Source organism: Hyaena hyaena, unplaced genomic scaffold (assembly GCF_003009895.1).
Source record: "Hyaena hyaena isolate Hyena2069 unplaced genomic scaffold, ASM300989v1 scaffold_1012, whole genome shotgun sequence".
NCBI lineage: Eukaryota > Metazoa > Chordata > Mammalia > Carnivora > Hyaenidae > Hyaena > Hyaena hyaena.
Window position 1 is genome coordinate 126454 of NW_024081647.1, and position 26284 is coordinate 152737.

Here is a 26284-nt window from a genome sequence, read left to right on the forward strand (position 1 = left end):
TTTTAAACTACCCATTTCATTTACAGAGTCCTGATTTGCTGTTTTAAGCAGCTGCTACTTTGTAACACTGGTGTTGTTGTTTTGCTTTGTTTTGTTTTTCTTCCATGGTCAAGTCTATAAGCCAGAGATCAGGCAAAAGGCCTTGGTCGGTTCACAAAAAGTAGAACCTTGTGTCTGACTTGGCTTTTCTTAAATGTTACAGAATTCTGGCAACCACCCTAGAGCTGACCCAGAACTGTTTTTAACACAATGTGTAATTAAATTAGAAAGAAGTAGCAGTTTTAAGGCTTATCAGAAATGTTAACGGACATGGCTGGATTTTGTGAAGTATGCCAAAAGAAACTAAGAGCTCCTTTGGTGCACAGTGCACATGAAGTCAGCGTTTCTCCCTCCCTTTTACCATGGGCATGTATTCCCGGTCTCATCTGGTGTTCTGGGGAACCCTAAAGCCACAGGGATCATAACAGCTGCAATAAATAAAGCATCTATTCAGTACATTTCCATTCCAAATATTATTCAGCATTCTTTTGGCCTTGGTTTGATAGAAAACAGCATGGTGAACTTACTACCTCTCTTTACTACAGTAAACCCCAAGTAACTGAAAGATGTAACAATTCAAACCAATATTTAAGCAAATCATGATTCCGTCTGTTTTAAAATTAAGATAATAATACAGGGAGCCCAAAAAATGTAACAAAGCAAGTCTGTTGTCATTATTGAAGTGTATTAGAATTTGTACTAGTCTCTTTTATTCTTCTCAGGGAAGATAATGAGAAGCGTTCAGAATATATGTCCATGCAAATGTATGGGTTGGAGGGATATCTTTAAAAAATAAATGTTACATATGTGGCAGTATACAGAAGAATATTATTAAGGAATTTCACAGAATTTTTATGTAAAATCTCATCATACAGTATTATGATCTCAGGGATATTTTGTGATATTTACTGAGTCTTCTGAGAGTTCATTTATTCAGGACATATTTTAAGGAGGAACTTATAAGATTCAGATCTAAAATATAATTCTGTAATATGCCCAGCTGATCCCATTAAATCCAACCTGAAAAGGAACAGTATAATGATGTGGACAATTCCCATTCTTTGAGTTGTTACACCTTACTTGAAATGCATTCCTTCTGGATTAAAACAGCAATTACCCTTTGTTTCTCTCTCCAGGCTGAGGTTCAACTCTGCTACCTGGAAGCACAAAGAGATGCTGTTGAACAGATGTCCCTCAAGTTGTACAGTGAGCAATACACCAGCAGCAGCAAGAGGAAAGAAGAGTTTGCGGATATGTCAAAAGTTCATTCAGTGGGAGGCAATGGGTAGGGAGCTCTTCTTTTTGTTGTTTTATTCTCGTCAATCTCTACTTTTTCTATGATTCTCCACTGGTTAGTGTTAGGCAAGGCATTTCCTCCTTACCTAACAGACCAGGAGAAGCTCAGTAGAGGAGGCTCTTACGTTCTATTCCATTTGTGCCAGAAAGGAAGACTGTGGATTTTATCAAGACTCTCTCATCTAACCCAGAACTTCCTAACGTTCTTGTTATTTTTTTCAGAACAGCCTTTTTGAAAACTTCAAATCTCTGTTTCAAAGTAGTGATGTTAGTAATGTTTGTGTGACTACGGTGTGGCTATAGTGTTGGTCTTTCTTCTTCATAATTTTTTTCAGTGTTTTTCCCCCTTTTTAAACTTTACAATTTATTTTAAATTCTATCCAAGAGACTTTTAAATATTAAAATCTCACTAGAAATTTGGTACTACATAACTTCCCTGAAAACATAGATATTTAATAATTCTTCAGAGATCCTGGGTTAGCCAGTTGGATTCACATAGAGTCAATTAGAATAATAGACTACCACTAGAATTGTCCATGGTATATGAATGGACGCAACAAATTCGGTGACCCATCAATGATTTCCTGCACCCTGACATACATGGCTATATTTACATTGTACTAACTACCCATTTTTACTATATTCAATTTATACTATGTTCCATTATAGTATTGAATAAATAACTCATACTTTCAGATATTTCCAAATGACTTTAAAGTTATGCAAGTACTGCATGAATATTTTTTCCTTTTTTCTCTTTTCTGGCTCAATTCTATTATTTTATAGGTGATTATTAAAGAGTAAAAGAATACTAATTAAACTTAATTATTTCATTCGTTTAATGACTTAATAATATGTATGCTCATAAAACTGGGAACGGTAACCTATTTCACTTTTATACTTGAGCCACACAACAAGGGAGGAAAACTGTTTCCCCAAGTTCCATTATATACATGTTAATAAGCATCATATGGGGTTTAACTGTAGCCAAAATATTCCCTGAAAAGTTGGGAGGAAAGAAATCTTTTCGTCCACTTGTTTGCATTTATACTTTAAATGTGTGTAGTTACAGATATTTTGGGATAAATTAAGTACTGATTATAAATTCTTTGTTGTGATACAATGTAGGGTCTAAGAATACAGGAAAAAGATGTGGGTCATAATTCTGTTTAGGAAATGGAAAGGACTTTTCAAATTTCAAATTTTCAAATCTATACTATTTGTTGCTCTATCAAGATATTTAAAACAAAAGTTAATGTTTATTTTTGAGGGAGAGAGAGAGTGTGCATGCGTGCACGTGAGCGTGCAGGCCAGCAGGGGAGGGGTGGGGGGGACACAGAATCTGAAGCAGGCTCAGGCTCTGAGCTGTCAACACAGAGCCCAACACTGAGCTCAAACCCATTAACCAGGAGATCATGACCTGAGCCGAAGTCAGACTCTTAACCAACTGAGCCACCCAGATGCCCCTCTATCAAGACATTTTTTAATATAGACACATTATTTATATATCTGATTTATCTTATACGATTCAACAGAATCATAAGAAGAAAAGCATTGCAGCAAATAAGAAAGAAAAAGTTAGATCTTGGAGCATGAACAATAAGCTGTTTTGAGGCTTTAATGTGCTTTAACTTCCCTCTGTGCTTAAATAGTCTTTGGTGTAGATGAAAGCACAAACTTTAGGTCACATTTTCATGTTTTCTGAAAGCCTTGGGGACTGAGCCGGCACCGCGTGCTTCTGACCTCAGATTCCAAGGACCCAACCTGAGTACTTACTCTGGGCTTCACAAATCATAAATTTGCCCTGGGAATTGCTTAGTTAACAACAAGCATTGTTCTGTGAAGTGGGAGTAGGTGAACTTGCCTGATATCCTTTGTTTATACTCCTTGGGGTGCTGAAGGCTGTGCATTGTGCAGAAATTTAAGAGCGTACTGAAGAAAAGGCAGCTATTTAATACTAAGGACAAAAACCATATACTCCTTTCTATTTTCTGTTTACATACAGAAAAGCATTGTTTGAGGAATGCATGTGGGTGAGGTTATCTGGGGTGTCCTGCCCCCAAGACTCCCTGCTCCCACAGTCAAATCCTTAATTCTGGAGCCTTAAGAACACAGCCTTGTAAAATTATCTGCTCCAATGATACATAAACTTCATTAACAGTTAGTTTTGTTGCATAGAATGAGCTTTGTTTCCAATAAGTAATTGTGGGAATAGTGTGGGCTTTCTAGGGTCTTCATTCCATATCCAGACATCCAATCTACTAAAAGGAAAATTAAGGGCACCTGGGTGGCCCAGTCTGTTAAATGTCCAACTCTTGCTTTTGTCTCAGGTTATGATCTTACAGTTTGTGAGTTTGAGCCTCACATCAGACTCTGTGCTGACAGTACAGAGCCTGCTTGGGATTCTCTCCCTCCCTTTCTCTCTGTCCCTCCTCTGCATGCTCTCTCTCTCTCAAAATAAATAAAATTAAAAAAAAAATTTTAATTATGCTGGTGGCACAATTCATATATTTTTATTTCTTCCCCATGTCTGTATGCACACTAAGAATATGTGGTTGAAAAAATGTATAAGCGACTCCGGGAAAGACTCAGCTGCTAGACAGAATGGTGATCTTAAATTTCTAGGAAGTTTACATAACCACAGTATTGCTTACAAATGAATTTTAACTGCTTCTCGGCCTTTTGGCTAAAATCAAGTGTAGAAATCATTTTAACCTCAGGGCACCTGGATAGTTCAGTCAGTTAAGTATCCGATGCTCGATTCCAGCTCAGTTAATGATCTCACGGTTTTGTGAGCTTGAGCCCCACATTGAGCTCTGTGCTAACAGTGTGAACGGAGACTGCTTGGGATTCTTTCTCCCTCTCCATTTCTCTCTACTCCTACCCTGCTCAGGATGTCTCTGTCTCTCTCAAAATAAATAAATAAATGAAAATATTTTTTTAAGAAATGAATTTTAACCCTTCTGGCTTAATGAAAAGTTGGGTATCAAAGTGATAGAACAGAGCTTATATACAACTATGAACTGTGTGTTTAACAGTCATGAATATGTGTGGTGGGAAGATTTCTCTGAATATGTGAGGCTGTGTGAGAGCTAATAACAGAGTTGTTTACCTATGGGAGACATTTGGCACTGGCTCCAGCATCGCAAAGTGGGAAACTATGGCTTCCTGGAGGGACATGCAATGCATGAGTCACTGATGATTCTATGTGGGAGCAGATTGGTGCTTTTTGATTCTTCCCAAGTTAAATGAAAACACTTACAAATTGTTTTGATTCTTTTACCCAGTAAGTATTCACTGAAGGCCTACTATGTGAATGGCATCATGGTTTGAGCGAAGTTCCTCAAAAAGACTTACCTTTTTGTCTTATATTTTGTAAAGTGTAATCATCTCTTTCCTTGACACCTCTATCAAGAGGTTGTCTGATTTCATTTTTTAAATTAATTTCAAAGATGCTGTTTAATTCATTAAGTAGCATCCTACTTGCTGTCAAGACTTACTGTCGATCACAAACCATGTCTTTTGTTCAGTTTGTAAATGATAGAACTGGGAGGTAAAAAGCCTGGGTGACTGGCATGCCCAGGATGATTGTTTAAGTTGGAGCTAAGATTTCAATGCAGGACCCTGGGTCTGGATGCAGTAGACAGTTCAAAAAGTCATGCTTCGCCTTCTCTCTGAGGACTGAATTCAGACTCTCGATAAACATTTTTTCCTCTAAATCGTACATTGTGCATATTCCATAGTGTATGAAATTTAATTATGGTATTTTTCTACTATGGAGAAATTGAAGAGTCTTAAGGAGATTTCATTAAAGCCACAAGGAAGTTTGGACAAAAACATTGGGAAGTAGGCTTAAGTAAAGACAAAATTGACTTCAGTCATTAATTTGACAAATATTTTAATATGAAGTACAGAGATTAAAGGCAAAAAGGAGATGCTCACAGTTTGGTAGGAGGAGCCAGTTTACAAAGAAGGTGGAACAAAGGATCACAAGTACTAAGTTAGAAACCTTTGTTTGGGTAGGGACTTTGGCTCAGGGAAGACATAGCTCAGTTCTGACTATGGTAGGGGAGCTGGAGTAGATCAGGAATGACATCAGGAAGAGGATTTTTGAAAGAAGGCTTCATCAAGGATGTTGAGCATCTTTTCATATGTCTGTTGGCCATATGTCTTCCTTGGAAAAATGTCTATTTGGGTCCTCTGCCCATTTTTAAATTGGTTTATTTGGGATTTTTTGGTATTGGGTTGTGTAAGTTATTTATTTATTTTGGATATTAACCTTTTATCAGATATATCATCTGCAAATATCTTCTCCTATTCAGTAGGTTGCCTCCTTGTTTTGTTGATAGCTCCCTTTGCTGTGCAAAAGCTTTTTATTTTGATATAGTCCCAATAGTTTATTTTTGCTTTCGTTTCCCTTGCCTTAGGAGATATACCTAGAAAAAATGCTGGTATGGCTGATGTAAGACAGATTATTGCCTGTGTTTCCTTTTAGGATGTTTATGGTTTCAGTTCTCATGTTTAGGTCTTTAAACTGTTTTGAATTCTTTTTTGTGTATGCTGTTAGAAAGTAGTCCAGTTTTATTCTTTTCATGTAGCTGTCCAGTTTTCCCAGCACCATTTATTGAAAAGATTTTTTCCCATTGTATATTTTTGCCTATGTTTATTGCAGCATTATTTACATTAGCCAAGGCCCAGATGCAACCTAAATGTCCATCAGTAGATGAATGGATAAGGAAAATGTGGTGTATATACACAATGGACTATTATACAACCATAGAAAAGGATGAGATCATGCCATTTGAAACATCATGGATAGATCTAGTATTATGCTAAGTGATATAGTAAGGCTAAAAAAGACAAATAACATAAGACTTCACTCATAAATGGAATCTAAAAAAATTAATAAGCAAACAAAAAGCAGAATTAGAATACAGAGAACAAACTGATGATGGTTGCCAAAGGGGAATGGGGAGGGGGGACAAAGTGGGTAAAGGGGAAAAAGAGATACAAGCCTCCAGTTATGAAATCAGTAAGTCATGGGAATGAAAAGCAGAACATAAGGAATATAGTCAATGATCTTGTAATAGTGATGTAATGGGACAGATGGTAGCCATACTTCTGGTGAACATAGCATAATGTATAAACGTGTGAAATCACTAAGTTGTAAACCTGAAACTAATGTAACATAGTATGTCAACTATACTGAAATTTAAAAAAAAAAAAAAAAGGAAAAGGAAAGAAAGAAGCCTGGGTCAGGGGAAGAGCTTTTCAATTTAATTTGAACAAATGTTTATTTAGTACCTACAAATACAGACCATAGTCCTGCCTTCATGAAATTTATAGTCTAGCAAGACCATGTGGCATTAAGCCAGTGTTTACCTGGGAAATGAGAAAGAAGGGGAAGCAGAGGGTGCTAGAGGATCTCAGAGCAACAGGGTGGGCTCCATGGGGCAAAGCTGCATCTGTCGTGCTCACCATACTCTACCCTACACCTGGTGCTGGGCTTGGTGCATGCTAGATGGTCAGTGAATAATGGATGCATAAATGAGTAGCTAAAATTGATCTGGGGCTCAGAGAGAGGGAGCAAAGGTCTGGAATCATCAGACTATGTGCTGTGGAGTTCCATATGACTGGAAAGCAAGGTAGAAAGCTGGAGGTAAAAACTAAGCCTTGGGAAGAAGGCAAAGTCCAGATCCTAAAGTTAATCACTGAATTCCTGGTTGTTACCAAGAATCAGAATCACCTATGGAGTCTTAAAGCTGAGAAATGCCTGCCTACTCCACTCCGTTGAAAATTCTGATTCAGTAGTCAGGAGTGAACCAAGATATAAATATGTTCTAATGCCTACTTCCAGTTGAGAACCATTGCACTAGTGATTTTCAAAGTGTGTTCTCTGGACCAGCAGCATCAGAGTCTCCTGAGAACTTGTTAGAAATGCCAATTCTCAGTCCCACTCCAGACCTACTAAATTGGGACGTCTAGACCTGGAGACCAGCTATCTTTGTGTAATGAGCCCTCCAGGTGATTCTGATGCTGCTTTTTGAGAAGCACTGCTTTAGGCAATGAAGATTTCAGGTTAGAAATTAATCGAGAATGTGGAGACTGGATTGGAGAATAAAGCCAGAAAGAATTGATAAGCTTTGATGACCCATCAGGTGAGGGGAATGAGGGAGAGAAAGAAGCCTTTCTGATGTTCTAATTACTAGTTCAGGGGGGGAGAAAGAAGACGGGAGAATCTGGATTCAAATGGCTTTTGTGTCATTTAACATTGAATTACACCTGTTAAGTGCAGTCTATACTGAGGATGTAGAGACAATGGGACAAACAGTGTGTAGCAGGTGTGTTTAAGTCAGGAAAGCCTTCCAGAAGTATCATGGAGTATGCCTCAGGGTCATAAGTGACCATGAGAATGCTTCCTACAGAGGGGGCAGTGTGTACAAACATCTAGGACCAGTAAAGCCTACCTGGCCTGACTAAATTGTCAGTTTTGAAACAACATCCTGGCAGTGGTGAGGAGAATAGATTGGCATGGGCAAGATTAGACAGTGTTTAATTAAGATGCTACTCTAGTCATCCAAGTGAGAAATAAATAGGGCCTGAGCTACGACAGTAGCAATGGAAGCTGAAAGTTTCCAATGGAAACTGAAAGAAGGAAGTTGAAGACAGACCCTGGACATCAAGTGGGTGACACTAAGGGAGGGGTAATTTAAGAATTGACTTTCATGATTCAGGCTTGTGCAGTCTGCCAGATGGACATGTCATTCACTGAGGTGGGAAATAAAGGGGAGGAGCAGGAGTGGGAGAAATAAGCCGAGTGTTTGGGACACAGTTCCTAACTGTTTGATGGTCTGTGGACCATCCAAGTGCAAATGCCTAGGAAGCAGGTCTGGGTCTCAGGAATGTTTTGGACTCCTCAGCCATCAACAAGGACACTGTGGTAACGGGGGCGCAGCAGAGGCTGAGAGACGTAGGAGCTTACTTTATGGTAAACTACTCCCTCACCTGGGTGGACATAACGTTACCTTTAAGGAATGCTTGTTTTAAAAAGTGTGGATAATCAGAACATTTTGATTTCAGTTGGAATCCTTCATGCTACATTATATAAGTCTTCCAAAATAAAAACTACATCATTGAGAATTCAAGGTGATATCTTGATTGGCAGGAATTTAAGACCATAGTCAACTATCATTTTCTGCCTCAAAGCTGCAGGTAAAAGCACCTGATCCTAGATACTAGAATGAATTAGGACTGCTCAGATTGTTTCCAACTGCACAAAAACATGTACCTTTAGGAGTAGTCATGAATTCAGTCTAGTCTAATTTCTTCAAGGAGGAAAAAGTGTGTCCTAGATTTAAAACTAAAGACTGGAATTCAAGTTGGCACTCTACTGCTTTTTAGCGGTGTGACCTTGATTGGGACATTTAACCTCTTCAAGATGCAATATCTCTAAAATGGGAATAGTTATCCCAGTCTACTTCATATACTTGAATTTCTTATTTTTTTTTTATTATTGAAGTTTAGTTGACATACAATGCTATTTTTAGTTTCAGGTGAGCAACATAGTGATTCAGCAATTCTATACCATAAGCAATGCTCACTGTAGTAAGTGTAGTTACTGTCACCATATAAAGTTATCACAATATTGTTAACTATATTCCCTATGCTGTACTTTTTTTAAAAACTTTTTTTAACATTTATTTATTTTTTGAGAGAGAGACACAGAGCATGAGCTGGGGAGGGGCAGAGAGAGAGAGGGAGTCACAGAATCTGAAGCAGGCTCCAGGATCTGAGCTGTCAGCACAGAGCCTGACATGGGGCTCAAACACACAAACCATGAGGTCGTGACCTGAGCCAAAGTCAGATGCTTAACCAACTGAGCCACCCAGGTGTCCCCCCCAACCCATGCTTTACTTTCATCTCTGTGACTTCTTTATTTTATAACTGGAAGTTTGTATCTTTTAATCCCCTTCACTTATTTTGCCCATCCCCTTACCCCTCTACTCCATATAGTTTTTGTAGCACAGAAATACAATAGTCTATAAGAAAATGCCTAAAATATTTATAATGTAATAGATATATAAATATTAGTTAATTAAATATGCATTGAGCAACCACTATGTTGCAGGAAGTGGTAGGAGAGGCTAGGAATATAAAAGATAGAAAAAACTTAATCTCTATAGTCCTCAGCCTAGTGAGGGAGAAAGACACTCAGATAATCCTTATGAAACAGAGGGTAAAATTCAAGATAGAGAGTATTAGGGAGATACTTAGGAGGTCTGCGTAATCATGGAGATTTATGGGAGTGGAGAATATCTGAGCTATCAGAAAAGGTGCATAGATACCAGCTATTAGAAAAAGGTTCAGTAGAGGGAAGGTGAGGATTTCAGCCAAAAGATAGTAACTGTGTAGGGAGTGTGTGTGTGTGTGTGTGTGTGTGTGTGTGTATGTGTTGAAAGTTACTATAAATAATAATTCAATGTTGTTGAAGCAGAAAGGCATGGAGATCTCTCTTGATTTTGCTTCCTGGAATCAGGAGGGAATACCAAATGAGTTCTTAGGGACTTCTCCTCTGGTGGTAAAGTTCTAGAAGATACCTCAGTCTTATCAGACATATGCCAGGCTTCCTCTGGCTATGGAGAAATTTGAGCCATGTCTCAGATAGAGACGTTGTCAAGGTTTCTGCCTTGAATCTAAAAATGTAGGAGTAACTCATTCCTCACCATACAAGGTTTCAGTGTAAATTTTACTCACAAATATAAACAAGATATATAGGTAATTCCCAAGCACAACAAGCTGAAATGAACTTTAAGTAGATAAAAGGTTGAGGTTGTCACAAAGGATGAGTCTATTTTCCTTTAGAAAAAAGAAGCTTCTCTGTATTGGTGTGAAACACACACACACACACACACACACACACACACACACACCATCCCCAAAGGGAAATGATTTTGACAAATGAAAACAAATAAATCAGTATTTAAACTATTGTTTGATTAAAGATCAAATTTGATTCTCTAAATTAATTAAGCAATAAGATACACTGAATGATTTTAACCACCTGAGAAGGGAGATAATCACCCTGGATTTTACTGCTGCAGGGTGATCTTCCTGGTTTTCTGTTGAGCAACATACCAGAAATATCTCTGTTGCATTTAAATGAATGGTCATGCTTACTCATATTCTCTCTTTCTCTCTCTCTCTCTTAAACACACAAAATGACCATTTTGAATTTCTCCTCAATGGGTGTTTTTGGAACATTGCTACATAAAATGTTTTCTTTTTGGTACACGCCAGCCATAAAATAAAGTGCCGTCTCTTATTTGTGTTAATGTTGGGAGTGCTCTTGCAGATAAATCACTAGGCAACCCAAAGAAACTATTTCCATCATGAATTTCTACTTTCTTCCTCTGACTTTTGCTCTGTCTCAATCTAATGAATAGCTAGCTGATCAGTGTTCATTTCATGTTGTTTTTGCTCCATCCTTTGTATTCTGATGTTATTAATTAGTAAGATTAGGATGTAGTCAAAGGGAGCAAAAAGTACTCAGCTACCTTCTATATAACTGATATTCTGGGTACTATACAATTGTTGAAATAGGTCCTTCTGGGCAAAAAAAAAAAAAAAAAAGCAAAAACAAAAAACTTCACCAGTAGAAATGTATTCACTGGGGTCATGACATTATACCCTTTTAATGTGCAAATACATTAAACTAATTTTAGACCTGGGCAGTCTTCCACTTCAGTGATCTAATGCCACCCATGCCAGGATCAAGCAAAAGGCAAGCCAGAGAGGCAGAAACATACTTTCTGGAGAACTATTACTTCAAAGTTAACAGGAAAGTCAGCTAATAAAGAGATATATTTGTAGCTCCCTTCTGTCTTAATTTCTGTACTGCTTCTGTACTACAGTCCTCCAGACTGATGAGGCCCATTGAAGAGGCAGAGAGATGGTAGCGGGGGCAATGAGAAGGTACCTAAGGCAGATCTAAGCTCCCTTACTGTAATGTGCAGAGCTTAATTCTTCTCTTTAAACTTTATTCCTTTATTCATACCCCCATCTTCACAAAGGATTTGAGTCAATTTACAAAAATATTTGCAATAAAATAAAATAAATACTTGACTAAAGTAAGTTAAGCAAAAGTAAAATATGTGTAAGAAAACAAACAGATGCGTATTAGAGAATACTCTCAAGAAGGGTTGTGATTTGGCTCTCAAAATTTTCCATACCAAAATAAAATCTCCTTCATCAGAAAATGTATGGTGTCCTAAGATTAAAAATTATATGTATCTAGAGAAGCACAGCTTCTTATGCCATTTAGGCCTAAGAGGAATTTCTCTTGTAGTTCTTTAAGTAGACAGACATCTGTGATACTACAGCCCTACAAGAGAAACAAAATTCCCAAGACAGTTTTTAAACATAGACTGAAGAAGTGATGCCAAAGTGTAATTCAGTAAGAGCAGTTCTACAAGTAACTAAAATTGTAGTCTGAGCATAGCGCTCTCTGGGCAGAGTCAACCTTGATGGAGGAGACAGAATCATTCTGGGAGAGCTCTCTGTGTTAATTCTGCCACCAGGCTCTTGTTAGGGATTAGGTGACAGAGGATAGTTTCCAGATTATTTACTTCCTGCCGTAACCCTGAGAGTCCATATTCTCTATTGCCTATTAAATCTTTGAAAACCAGTGAGGCCTAGGGTGTGGTAGTCCTTTCATGAAAGGGTAAGCTACCCAATGCATCCCACTGTGGCCAGTAGCATGTCTAGATCCAGCCCCTCTAACACACAGATGATGACATAGGAAGATTTAGTCTTAAAAAAAAAAACAAAAAAAAACACAACATCACCTCTTGCTTTGTGTTGTTCCCCCATTTGTGTTAGAATCGCTACTGATTCTACATTCTTCAGAATATTTTCCAGCTTTTTGCCTAAAGAACTTAGAGTCCAGTGTATTATCTGGAAATTTAGATAAGGGTTTGACCTCCTGACAGCCTAACAGAATCCTCCAAATACATCCAGAAATTTACACTGATATTTCTAATTGATATTTTCTAACCTCAGAGATCAGAATTTTGTTTTGCTTTGTGGCTTTTATTGTAATAACACCTGTTTATGGACGGGCAGCTCATGAGCCCATGAGAAAGAGGGGCCAGTCATTAACAGATTTGTAGGGTTGATTTTCTTTTTCTCAGGCATTGTTACATGTATGTGGGTATATATGAGAATTGAGAAAATTACTGCTGGAAAGAACTCCATATTCCTTTTTATTTATTAATGGCAAAGGCAGGCTGCTTTTCTCATGAGGAAGTCGCTCATGAATTTTCATTCAAAATAGTAAATTAGTGTCCACACTTTAATATGTTTAGAGTGGAAAGGGATTCTACATGCAACTGTGCAGATCAAATTCCATGTCTAGAAAGCTAAATTTTATTCTTTAACGATATTATGATTGGGGCAGGTGCCCCTCTTGTGCTTACATGCCAATGGAGTAGAGGATGATGGGAAATTCTGATCTATTATTAGTATTTCACTTCAGTAAAATGCTTAAACCATATTTTTACAAGATTTTGTTACCACTCCCTTTAGTGTCTTTTTTGAAAAGCAGAGGCAAACTTCCTTGAGCAAATAATGTGAACAGTGAGCACTTAGTGAATATTTGGGGAAAGAATCAATATGCTAAAGAACCTAGGAAAATTGGATCATTTAATAGAAGTCCCAATATAGACAAGCTGGTATTTCAGGAACCAGTCTTGTATTTTGGATGTGTTGGTGTGAAATGAACCATTAAGCATTTAAAGACGGATTCTTAAATGTTCCCAAATATGTCACCGAGACTTAGGTAGAAAACCTGCCAGGACTTTATAGTGTTATCTTTTCTTCAACCAATAATTGCTCTATTTTGATGATTTCTTCATTTGGTTGTCTGTTTTAATCAAAATTCCTCAGTGGACCATGCTGAAACCTCATATATTCACACACACCTCCCATTGATTTCACTTGGGTGAAACTTTATCTTTTAAGCAAAGTTTAAGTTGAAATGTTGAGTTAATGATGCTCACTTTAAATACCAAAGGCTGAATGCATTTATGTATTCAAACACTTAGCTAGTCAAACATAACTCCCATCAGGGTTTAGAGGAAGGATTATTTCTTAAACTATGCTAGCCTTACAAATAATGTATTGCTCTCCAATCTGCAAGAAAATAATACTGAAAAGCTTGGTAGTATTTTATTTCAGTATTAAAATAATACTGAAAAGCTCTGGAATCTTTTTGTAACCTTGAAAAGGCAGAGTAAAATGGTGGACAGGATGTTGGGAAATATTTTTGGCAATTACCCATGGTAGTAAACCCAAACTTAGAAACAAATACTAAAGAAAAAGTTGCACATTTATTTCTCCATAGATTTGTCTCCATCTCTATTAAATTCTCCATCTATGAAATAAAGACACATAATTCTGTGCTTTCCTAACAAAAAAATTTTGATTTAGAAAACTGTTTCTCCTCATAACATTATTAAGCCTTTCAACCTCCCAAAATGGAAATATTATATCTACAACAGAATGTCTAACTCTTTTATTATAAACCCAGTTAAGATGGAATACATGGCAATTTAAAGAAGTGTCCAATACAATACCATTTTGGTGATGTGTTTGCTTTATAACACTTTCATAGAGTAGATATTAGTTTGCTTTGTAACATTTTCATAGAGAAAACAACAGATTCATACAGTACTGAAAAGGTAGACTTTGACATCATTTTAGCATCTAACAGATGACATATTTGAGTGGATGAGTTAACACAAACCAAAGCACAACTACAGAGAAAATTTTGTGAGGGAAATAAGTAGTTCCTATATTTATACCCTTATAAAATTCTGAGCTACTGGCCAGAATTTCAATTGGCTCTCTCTCTCTCTCTTCTAAAATAGAGAGACTAGGGCCTTTGTCACCAAGAATTCAAGAAAAGAACCATGTTCTGAATTCAACTGATAGAATCTGCATATTCTTCAAAGGGATATAAAACTGTTAACTAGTTCTATGCTACCCTTGATAAACTAACTCATCGACAAACCCTTTGAGAAGGGAAATAATAGGAGGAAACAGTTCAATAGACATAAAGGTGTGGTAAACAGGCAGTGAAAAAATGTCCATGGTTCTGAACATTTTTCCATCCTATATATGTTTTGTTCACATTTGCTTTAATTTCAGTGTAGAAAAGAGGAAGATATGAAAGGAACAGGAGAGCAACTCACATTAATTGAGAATCTACTGCACATAATATTTTTTTTATTAGCAAATGCACCATTATCATGTACTGGGAGGCAAAATCCCGCCTTCTGAATGAGTGAAGAAGCCTGTCCCTGTTACCCTGGCTGTGTTGGTATTGGCATTTGAGATAAGATACCATTCTCTCTGTCACATGCTGCTCTTCTGAAGTCATTCTTGCCCTGCTAAAGGTTTTTGGCTTCATTATCTACATTCATTCATCATCATTCATATGCTGAGCACTAGCAATACAAAGATAAATTCATATCTTACTCTTGAATTGTTTGGTCATAATCAAAATTTCTTTTTCCAGACACATATGGAAAAGAAAACAGTCCTCTTTATTTTCCTTGCTGATTAATAATTTTTATGAAACATCCTAAAACATAATTTCCTGGTAAAGCAGGGGAAAACCTTGCTTTAAGATCAGAGCTCAGGCTCTTAAACACAATGCTTATAGCCTCCCCTAATAAATTAACATTGTCATTAGGGAACTATCTCTTGGGGTAAATGCTGTTTTTTAGATTTATGTCATTCCCTTCTTTTTTCTAAGATGAGATCTGGGTTTACATGACTTTTGTGATTCTAGGCTGCAGTGAGTTCCCCAGGCTTATTATGGCCCTTGGGTATAGGCTGGCTGGGTTCATTGAAATGGATCTTGTCCTAGATATTCCAAGGTTGTCCCCTACGGAGGACTGTCTGTGTTGTTATCTCTTAGCTTGGTCAGGAGGTATTTCCTGCTGACTAAGCATTATCTTAGCCCTCACTGACCCTGCCAACTCTCTGAGGTCTGGCTTCAGAGGTTCCGCTTCTTCTCCTTGGGGTCACTGTGCCTCTGTTGCTATGGCAACACCTCTGTCAAGTTCATCCGGTGAACTCCCAGAAACATCAAGGTAGGGGTATGTGGGAGAGAATGGTGTCCTGGGGGGGGGGGGGTGATAAAAGAACAGGTAGCAAGGGAAGTGCTGACCAAAGTTCCCTCTGAGTGTAACATTCCCACTCCAGGTTATGGTGAAGGAACTCTAAGGCAGTCTCCTCCCAGACTTCCTAGCAGGTAATGGAGCTGATATCCTTGTGCTTTTGGCTTTCTTTTCAACCTGTTTCACATACCTCTGCTCTGGGTCTTAGTCTAAGAGATGGGAGAATATATACCTTAGCACTTGCTCCTCTTGCTTTTATTTCTTTCTTATTCTTCAGATCCATAGATATGGAAAGGTTGAACTTTTCCCTTTATTTCTCCTTTGCTTTTAATATTCCCCTGAGTCATACTTTTCTAATTTGTAGGGTGGCATTCTGCTTTTCCCCTGTCTTTATGGTTAAAATGTAGGAGAATGCAAGGAGAGAGAAATGATGGCTATAATTCAGGTGGTATTTCTAAAAAATTTTTTTAATGTTTATTTTTGAGAGAGAGAGACAGAGCACAAGCAGGGGAGGGGCAGAGAGAGAGGGAGACATAGAATTCAAAACAGACTCCAGATTCTGAGCTGTCAGCACAGAGCCTGATGCAGGGCCCAAAGTCAAGAACCATGAGATCATGACCTGAGCCCAAGTCAGATGCTTAACGGACTGAGCCATCCAGGCACCCCTCAGGTGGTATTTCTAAATGATTGAATCTGTCATGTGAACAAATGCTTATTAGTCGTTCCTTACTAGTCACTCACAGAGTTAATAAAGAAAGCTTGGTGGTTTATCTGTCCCTGTTACAGTGGATTTTGTTTGTTTTTTAATATTTTGAAATAGTATCTTACTTCAGATTTCTGGTGTATGCTGAAACTCCTCTCTATTCAAAGTGAGGTCCGTGACCAGCAGCCTCGCTAGTTACTAGCAGTTGTTAGGAATGCAGAATCTCAGGCCCCACTCTAGAATTATTGAATCAGGACCAGCATTTCAACAAACTCCTCACCTCTGTCACATGCACATTAAAGTCTGAGAATCACTGCTCTAGGCCACCATAGCCTTGCTGAAGCTTTTGGTCATATTACCTATACCCAACATCACCTTTTAGTTAAACATTAATTCTATACATCAGCCAGTGATGATCCTTGGTTTTGGATACTTATGGTCTTAATCAATAATCTTTATAATGATGATGAAATAATAAATAAAATAGACAATTTTAGATTTAGTCTCCATCACCAGACACATCTTAAGGTTTTTTTTGACAGATTAAAATTAAATTGTTAAGTTATGAAAAGTGGATGTTCATTTTCTTGGAAAGCAGTCATTTAATGTACAGAGACAGGAACAACGTAGTAATAAGTTACTCACTTGATAGATAAATCCTGATTCATACTTGAGCCAGCTGCTTCATTGGTACTGATAGGGTTTTACTCAGTTACAGTTTGGCAAGGATGTGATTTCTTTTAAAGAGATGATTTTTAGGGGAAGGACAAAGTCATAGTTTTTCATCCTGCACTTTCATTTTCTGATCACAGTGTTTTAGAAGATTCTGGGCTTTACTTATGCACCAGGCTTTCAATAGAGAATCACATTAATCCTTTTAAGCTCCTTATTCTAATGATTTATTTTGTTGAAAACCATAGTGATCCTCCTTTGAATTTTAATGATTGCTGGCTATTCAAAGATTCATTGTTTTGACTTCCTGTCCTTACCTTTGTTTCCTACATGTCTGTGGGGAACACCTGTCTAATACTGGATCTGCCCCTGGTTCTCACTGGCTTACCAGAGTCACTCAAGCCTATCTCTCAGTGTTAAGCTGAAATGCTGGCTACTCATCCATGACAATAAATGTAAGATATATGTTTGCAGAGATAGGCAGGTAGACAGCAGAGGGACAAATAAATGATTGAGTTGTTTCTCAGTGAAAATGATATTGAAAATATGATAATAAATTGTGTGATCATTATAGAGAAATTAGTCAAATTAGTATTCTTAATTATGGATGTATTGAGGATGTGATATCTATGAAAATCTAGCAGATAAGAAAGAGATTTGAATTTTGAAGGTGCTCTTCTGACCTAAAATTCTGGACCATGTAACTTTCACAAGGCACTGACCCTCCATTTCTCAGACTGTTAATATGCCAGTGCTCTCTTTCAAGGACGTAGTAGTAGTCATTTTGTTCAAGTGCTGCAATCCTCAAAAAGGGTTTGCAAATGGAAATAGTCATGATGTCCCTAGTTTGAGCATCAGAATTACATGTTATGTTTTCAAAATCTAAGAAATGCTATGTCACAGGCTTGAGTTTCTATTTTGCCCAGTATGTAACCACACAGAGAATTTTTCCCTTCTCTTTTTACAGGTATCACCTAGGAACATCATGGGTTTTCAAGAATATATTATTCTAATATGAGATTTTAACAACTACACTGTATTTATGCATAATACATTTTGTGCCTTATCTTCAGGCTTCTGGACTTTGATTCAGAATATCAGGAGCTCTGGGATTGGCTGATTGACATGGAGTCCCTCGTGATGGACAGCCACGACCTGATGATGTCAGAGGAGCAGCAGCGGCATCTTTACAAGGTTAGAGCTACCCTTCTTGCCTTTACCTTGCTGTGGAAGATCTGATTAGCCTGACAAGTCTCTCTCTCTCAGGATATCTTTGCGTTCATTGTATGTATCATGGTGTCTATTAGAATTCCCTTCCCTGTCCCCAAACTCATTTCCATCCCTTGTGTGCTGACAGGCTGCACCGACATCATAATTGCAAGAAAGTTCCCTTTATCACATTCTATTTGGTGTAATTCTATAGAAGGACAAAGATTTATCTCCAAGATGAATAGCAATAAATGAAACTGCATTAATAAATAGACTGAAACAAAATGAAGGATAAATGGACTGGTAACATTTAACAAGATATGTTTTCATTGGAGCACTCAGGTGGATTCTATCCACCCCTTAGATCTTTGCAGAGAAAAAGGAAATTTGCCTTCAGTTTGGCTTGCTACTTCCAGGGTAGAGGGCTTGTTCAATTTAATGTTTATTAGTGATACATAGAGCAGACGTTGTCATATTAAGTCAATACATTTGCATGTGATTTAGGAAAACTGGCTTGGAACTCATATATTGATTGCAGGCAATCCATTTAATAACTATCTATATTGTTTTTCCATGTCTGCTAATTCACCTTTAGCCTAGTATGTTTTTACCAATTCTACTTAAATAGTCTTAGAAGTTCTTAGAAAACAGCTATGTGATTTTGACTTAAAAAAAAAAAAAAACGGTTGCAAGATTCAGTGTCTGAAAAAGCTGTTGGGGAGGGTAGAGGGACTTTCCACTGAAATATCAGATTGCAGTAAATCTTCCTCATTTAGGCAATTTTTATTGGAGTAATTCTGACAGTTGTCATCCTTGAATTGCTTTGAGCATATGGCATATTTCAAAGAGCAGATTGTGAATCATAAAAAATAAAATTAATAACTAACCACAGAATCAGCAACAGTATAATGACAAGAAACAACTAACCTCTAGCTTTAAAAATTTCTTATAGAATAAGAAGTACATTCAAGGTCAAATAAAAGTTGTCTTCTTTCTTTCTCATTATTTATCATTTTAAGTTCCTTTCCTTAACATATCATTTTAACATTTACCTTCTTTAAAGAGAGACCTTTATTTATACTTTTCAAGGGTCTGGTTGACTTTAATTAGTGTCCCCTGAGAATCATCTTGGTTAAGAGAAGATATAAGCTCCCCAGGGAGTCAGCAAATGGTGATATTTTATTCCTTAAAGAATTGTGTTCTGACATTAATCGACTTTGTTGACTATTAGCTATTTCCTGTATGGATAGCTGTCCACAGTAACAACGAAGCTATCAAATATATCTTCTGAGCATAATATATTGTTAGCGTTACAGTCTTCACCTAATGTAAACAAAGCTAGGTGATTTCACATTTCATGTCAGGATCAATAATTATGTATGAAAAATGCCCATTAATCTTTATTAATTTATTGATACAACAATATTAGCTTTACTTCTAATATTAAGCATTAGAAATCAAGACAACCAGGAAAAAATAATACAAAAGTTAACTAATCATAAGGCATTATTTCAGATTTTATTGCACTCATGATGCCAAATAATATTTCTTTTCTTCTTGATGCATTTTGTATTTTGCACATAAACCACTATTTTTTTTTTCAGTAACAGTGCTATTCTTTGTCAAAATCACATCCATATAATTTACATTACAATTAATAGGAAATCAGTCTTCTCTTTCTTGTTTTCCATGTAAATGTTCTGCCTAAGAATTCCCATTCTGGTGTATTGAAAGCCATTATTCCACCCACTCAGTACTTCTGGATTATAGTGTTTTCCCAAACATTTTCCATACCGGAGTTCTTCATTTGTGACTCATGTCCTGTTACTGTCTTTCTGCTTTGAGGTGTTCAACATAGCTAAGTTTATAGACTAGCACTAACTTTGCATTTGGCTTATAAGCAAAATTAAAGATTGACTTACACACCAAAGGCAAATGCCACAGGTTTGCAGATTCTTTCTTTATACAAGCCCCCACATTATTCCAGAGGTTTGGAAACCTCCAAAACAATCCTGAGGATATTGGCTGAGGATTCGTTTAGAATTTGGGGTGGCTCCTGAATTAGAAAAATTGATGGAGGAAAATTAATTTCAGGTCTTTGTCTAGAATCCTCAAGGATTCTCAGGTTAGGTCAACATTTTCAAAGTCCCATTCCTATGTTCTAATGTACTTTTTCAGAAATCAACTCAACTGATGACTTGGGGGACAAAGGTTTGGAGTCCCTCTTGATCAGAGAGACCCCTGAGTAATAGAGCTTTTCAGTTGGTCCCCAGACTTTCCTAAGCTTTCTATACCATTTGAGACTTTAATCTTTAAATTTGTTGGCCCTGAAAGATATCAATGCTTTCTCAGCATTTTTCATCAAGGGTACCACTGACATTTGGGACAAAACAATTTTTTGTTGGTGAAGGTGACTACCTCTTCCACTATCAGGCATTTACTATTCACATTTCCTAGTCATTGTGACAATTCAGCAGGATGCCCAACTTTTTTCACAGCATTCCCAATCCATCTCAACCTATGTATATCATCTTCATTTCTTAAAATGCTTCTGTAACACCAAGAAAAATTCCTTGCTTTTATATTTTATACATTGTGAAGCAAAACACCTTACATAGCTGATGTTGAACCAATAGTTGTTGAGTTAAAAAATTAAAGATGAATTCTTGCTTCAGCAGCACATATACTAAAAAATTAAGGATGAGAATGAAGTTTGATCATGATCTCTGTTATTAATGTAAAGATCAAAGGTTAAGCCTTTAAGAGAGACCTTCAGCTGAGTGATGGTAAAATCCCAGGAACTGGAGACCAGGACAGAATCATTACTCCTGTTATCATAGAATTCAAAACTTGTTCTCTCCTCTCTCTGGGGGGGATCTCTATATTTCATCACTCAACTCTTTTTCCTGAAATAGTCATGCCCAGATCTTGATTCATTACATGCATTATACAGTCCTAAATTAATCCCCAAAGTCCACATTTGGATATGTTTTGTTGGAGAAAGTATAATATGTTAGTAGTCAATGAGAGTGAAGATTTTTTAGCATTTTCAACATCAGGAACTACCTGCCTGACTTTACCTATTTATTGTATATTCTGGTCTTCGATAGAAAGTCATCTGACCTTTACTCCTAAATGGGGAGCTACAGATACACACCTTAGATTATTCATTAACCAGACCTCCTGAGTTTGGTACCTATTGTAATATATTGGTTACCCTAAACCAGCAAAATATCAAAGGGATTTATTAAAGGAAAGGAATTAGACTTAATAGACAAAGAATACATTGACACAACCTGACATAATTTAGAACCTCAACATTACAATCAGCTACAAAGTAGATTTTCTGTTTAAGCCATTTCTTGTTATTTTCAGATTATTAGACTTTTAAGACCACTTTTTTTCTAATTAATTTTCACCTGTAGGGTCTTAGGAGCAACCCGAATCTTCCTTATATATACTCTCCTTATATAATCACTTCCTTAAAAATACTTCCTTACTTGTTTTGAGACAGTGAGTCATACTGCCAATATCTTTCCCTCTCCCATTTTTGTCTGGCCCACTGACCCAGCCTCTGAATGGGGACTTTCTATAGCTATTTTCTAATAAACACTAGCAGGATTATCAGCCTAGAAAGCACAAACATAGTTCTTTCTCGTTTTTTCTTCCTCAATGTGAGAATCACCTCTAAGGAGAATTTGCTCCCCCTCTCTCACTTTCTTTTTCTTCATTCCTTCTACCTTCCTAAGTAGGACAATTTAATTTGTCAAAAGTAACCACCGTGATTTTGAAAGTTCAGCTCCTATTTGGACTGGAGTTACGAAGCCAGAATTCATAATCACAGGGAGCTGTCACTCTGCTGGTCTGCATGTGCATTAACTATTAATGGAGAAATATTTAAAGCCCACTTGCAAAGAAAAAGCTCCAGTTTTTTCATTTCTACAGATCAAAGGTGGCATTATTCTTGGGCTCAGGGAAACTCCGGACACCCCCTCCCCCATCCTATGCATTTTATAGACTGAAGACCTAGAAGCATCTCCACAGCCGGAGAGGCTGGAGCTCAGGAGGCTGCTGTTGCCTTACTGCCCTCAGCAGCAGACACAGCTGACTCTGCAGGGCTGGGAGGGTGAGCCCTGGCCAGGGCTCCTTAAGTCTCACCACAAAGCACTGCCCCCTCTCTGCCACTTGCAAAGCACAGATGACAGAGCCCTTCGTGATCCTGGATTGGTGTGGAGTTCCAGAGTCCAAAGGTTAATTTCAAGGGCCAAATTCAAAAGTTGCAGTCTGGTGATTACTGTTATACTTGAACAAGAGCTATTTTCAGATAGTCTGAAGCTCACCAAAACAGCACAGTTACAGATTTGTTCCTTGAGAATGGCCTAGCTGCTCCTTATCAATAAAATATTAGATTATCTGATTTCTAAGGGGTTAAAATAACCCTTACAGCTTAAAAATTATATAAATTAGTACCCATTATACTCAACTAGGACCTTTATACTTTCAAGGAATTTACACTGAGGATTTTATATTTCATTTTGAGGGTTAGTTACTCTCATATAGTTCTGCTTTTATGGGAAAAATGCAAATGTCCTCTATCTTTCTCTGTTGGTATAAGTATTATACAATTATGTCCTATGTGCAAAAGGAAAAGCCCTGCTCATTTTGCGTAATACAATGCTCACTAAAGAGACTAATTACATTTTTACTCTGCTCCGGATTTGAATTTGCTTATAAGAATTCACAGGAAAAAATTTAAAAATATTTTTAACACTAAAATACAAATCAAAACTGGGGAAAATATACATAGACTAGAGTCTCTTCCTGGGAAAAGAGATAATATGTAGGCATATCGACTGTATAGTCCTACACACTTAGTAAAGTTCCCAAAATTTCACCCTGGGTTTCCTGGTAGTCAAAGCAAAGAGGGAAATATGCTTAGTTGTAAAATTTACATCTTCAATGAGAAAAAAAAATTGCACTTCATTTGAAGAAATTAAGTTTATTTTGATACTTAGACATGAAGACATTCTTTTTTAGCATTTTTATTTTATATGCAAGGAATTAGAATGGCACGGAAGTGAAATATCTAACCACAATTTTTCTTACAAGTAAGTTTCTAAACATAATACTTCTAACAAGTGAATTAATTATTTTTCTCTAACTCTGTTGCCAGGTAATGTTTATAGACTTCGATCACAGCTCTCACTGAAGGTAGCATTCCTCTCAACGATAGTTTGGTCAGGTGAGATTAATAAGAGAGGACATCAATAGTTATATTTAAAAAGGAAAGGATATTAGGAAAATGAGAAGGAAATATAAGCATTGAAGAGAAAGAAACACAGTTAAAATTAGTTCGTCTACAGTTAACCAAACAAAAATGAATAATTTAAAACAATTAATTAGAAAAGAGTAAATTAAAATCATGGGTGGATGAATGAATAGATAGGAAAATGCTAAAAATCAAATACAAACAAATAAAAAGAATTACACACTAAAGGATTGTTTTAGGAAAAAACAGATAAGAGAAAGGGATAAATATTAAAGGAGAAAACGTCACTTTTAGAGAATTTGGGTCTGTATTAAAAGGCAAGCATTATGCCTTTTAAAAGAAACGTGTATGGAATAGGGTGAGAACTTCTGGGGAATAAGAAACGTAGTATGAAAGAAGAAATATGGGACATAGTTGACTTGTTATTTTATAACTATTGATGCCAAAATGATGTTGTCATAGCTATTCATAGAATCATAGAAATCATAGAAAACAGATTAATCACGCTGTCTCTATATTTTATAATTCACAAATTTCAACCCTCTCTAATAGTTCTTGTTCATTTTGTTCTGGACCAGGTCTAAATAATTTTATATGTGGCCTGATACCTTTATGACTGAACTTGAGCTCCTAAAAATGTAATGCTAGGGTGGTTCATAGTCCAGGTCATAGTAACAAGGCTTAAAATAGAAGAAAATCCATTACCTTAAAAAATTTTTTTTACATGTTGGTGTTGGGGTATAGAATAGAAGGATGTGCCAAAAAAAATTAAATTCTGTTAATTAGGGGTTAGTTTGGAATTTCAGTACCAAAATGAAGCAAATCACTAGTTATTGAAGCAGCCAAGGTAAAAATGTACCAGATATATCAGGCATGAGAACCTAATGATAATTTTTTACCTCTTAGTAGATTAATTGTAGAGCTTAATTGTATGTTAGATTAAAACTCCATTAAGATAAGAAGAATATGCTTAAAATCATTACAATATTTCAAATAACATTATCTAGTCATTTTAAAAGTGATCAGAATAGGAAAATCTAGGCTACCCCCACTGCTATGTGTAAATGGATTTGTTGTTCCATTTTTATTAAAGTTAAAAAGTCCTTAAATTAACTGCCATATTAAAGGGAGTATTTGATGAATCAGTGTTTGCTATGAAGACTTAAATATGTATATTTTTTCTTTTCTTTCCTTTTTTGAGAGAGGACAAAACTCATCCCGAACACATTCAGAGGAAAAAGTGGATGGATGTGGTTTCTGAACAATATAGGAAACACTGTTTTTGCTGTGGCTTACAATTCCCGTTTGAATCACTTTTTTAAGAGGGGGGAAAAAAAGAAGGATGTTAAGAGAATAGTATGCCAAGAAATAGTTGGCTGTGTGTGCATAGGGGCAAGCAAGGGAAGGCCGCCAGCAGTCTTTGTCTCTGGTGGGTGAGCTACTGTCCGGAAGGTGCGTTGGCTCTCTGGGCTGCCCCTGCTGTATTGTGCTGCTCCCTCTCTCCCTGGCCTGGCCTGCTCTGGCCTAGAGTGGATCAAACAAGCCATGGGGAAAGTTCCCCTCATTTGCATCACTTCTAGACAGCCCTGTCGTACTCTTTGCTGACAGGAAATCACTGTCTTTGTCACCTTTTCTCAGGGCCCTCCTTTTGGCAGAGATGGGCCATGTGACCACGCTTAATCACAACAACAGGGCTGGCTCAGGACTCAATGACATGTTTTCCTCAGCACTTCAATAAATGGGGTAGAGGAGTCAGGAGGAAATGACTACATTAATTTTAAAGTGAAAAGATAATTAACACTTGAAGGACTAATGCTACAACCTATGGAATTATTATTCAAATTGAAGTTAATTTATCAAAAACTTGTGAAAACTATCTCTCCTAATGCAACTGTTAAAAAAAATAAACCTTGAATAGTAAGAGTTGGGCATGTTAGAGGGAGAGTGGGAAGAAGGCGGGGAGAGAGGGGCTTCGGATGGAGAGGGAGAGAGAAAAGGGGGGAGAGAAAGAGGGAAATCATAGCAGGCATTAGCTGTGTTTGAAAAAGCAACTTAAATGGGCTAACACTTCAACATTTGGGACTGAAGGCTGGAGCATGTAAAACGCTTACTTAGATGATATGAATAGGACACTGGCAAACAAAAGCAGCAGTGTGCTCCTAGAAAACTGTGCTTCAAGGAGTTTCCTTGGCAACAGAAATGCAGTTCCAAAAGTAGACAGAACTTTCCTCAGAAAACATACTATTAATAACAACCTTCCGGAACAACTTGGAACAATTTGACGACTTGGCAATAATAATGCCAAGTGTTCTGCAAATTAATCTAACACATAACAGTTATGTTTCCCTTGCCCGTAATTCTGCTGGACCCTACCAAGAGCTAAGTCCTTGCTTTTCAGTGGCAAAATGTGAAAAATATTTCTAAATGTTGTCATGGAAAAAGAAAACCAAAAGAAGTGCTAGTGGCCATTGGTGGCCAGTAATTGTGTTCAACCTATTGGAACCTACAAGAGAATTTAATGAGATGAGTTTATTCCAATTAGAGCTACTAGAGCTACTACGTTTAGTATCTCATCCTAACAAAGATGCTTCCACAAACAAAACTTGTTAAAGGGTTAACAGCCTGAGAATTGCTGTGATGTGAAGCACATCTTAAGGCCATTGGTTATATAAATGTAACACTTCACTAAATATGTGCTGGGTGTTATTTTTAAAAGCATCATCATTTCTTGTCAGCCCAGAGAATAAACTAATCTTGGATCTACATGGCCAATGGGAATCATTTGAATTCTCCTGAAGGCAATACTTTTGCCAGCCAAGAAAGGTATGGTGTTCCCCTCCTCTGACCTTTCCTGAATCCTTGGATCTAAAGGTTAAAAGTAATCAATATCTCATTGTGCAGCTTGGTTTCAGG

At 37.1% G+C, this 26284-nt stretch overlaps 1 protein-coding gene across 1 annotated transcript in view; it reads left to right on the plus strand.

Annotated features, from left to right (window-relative positions):
- LOC120223583 (A-kinase anchor protein 6-like) overlaps nucleotides 1-26284 on the plus strand; it is a 249733-nt gene that overhangs the window by 107262 nt on the left and 116187 nt on the right. The window contains exons 5-6 of the mRNA XM_039221786.1: nucleotides 1176-1324; nucleotides 17967-18087. Of these exons, the coding sequence (XP_039077717.1) occupies nucleotides 1176-1324; nucleotides 17967-18087 (270 nt within the window). The remainder of the gene's footprint in view (nucleotides 1-1175; nucleotides 1325-17966; nucleotides 18088-26284) is intronic.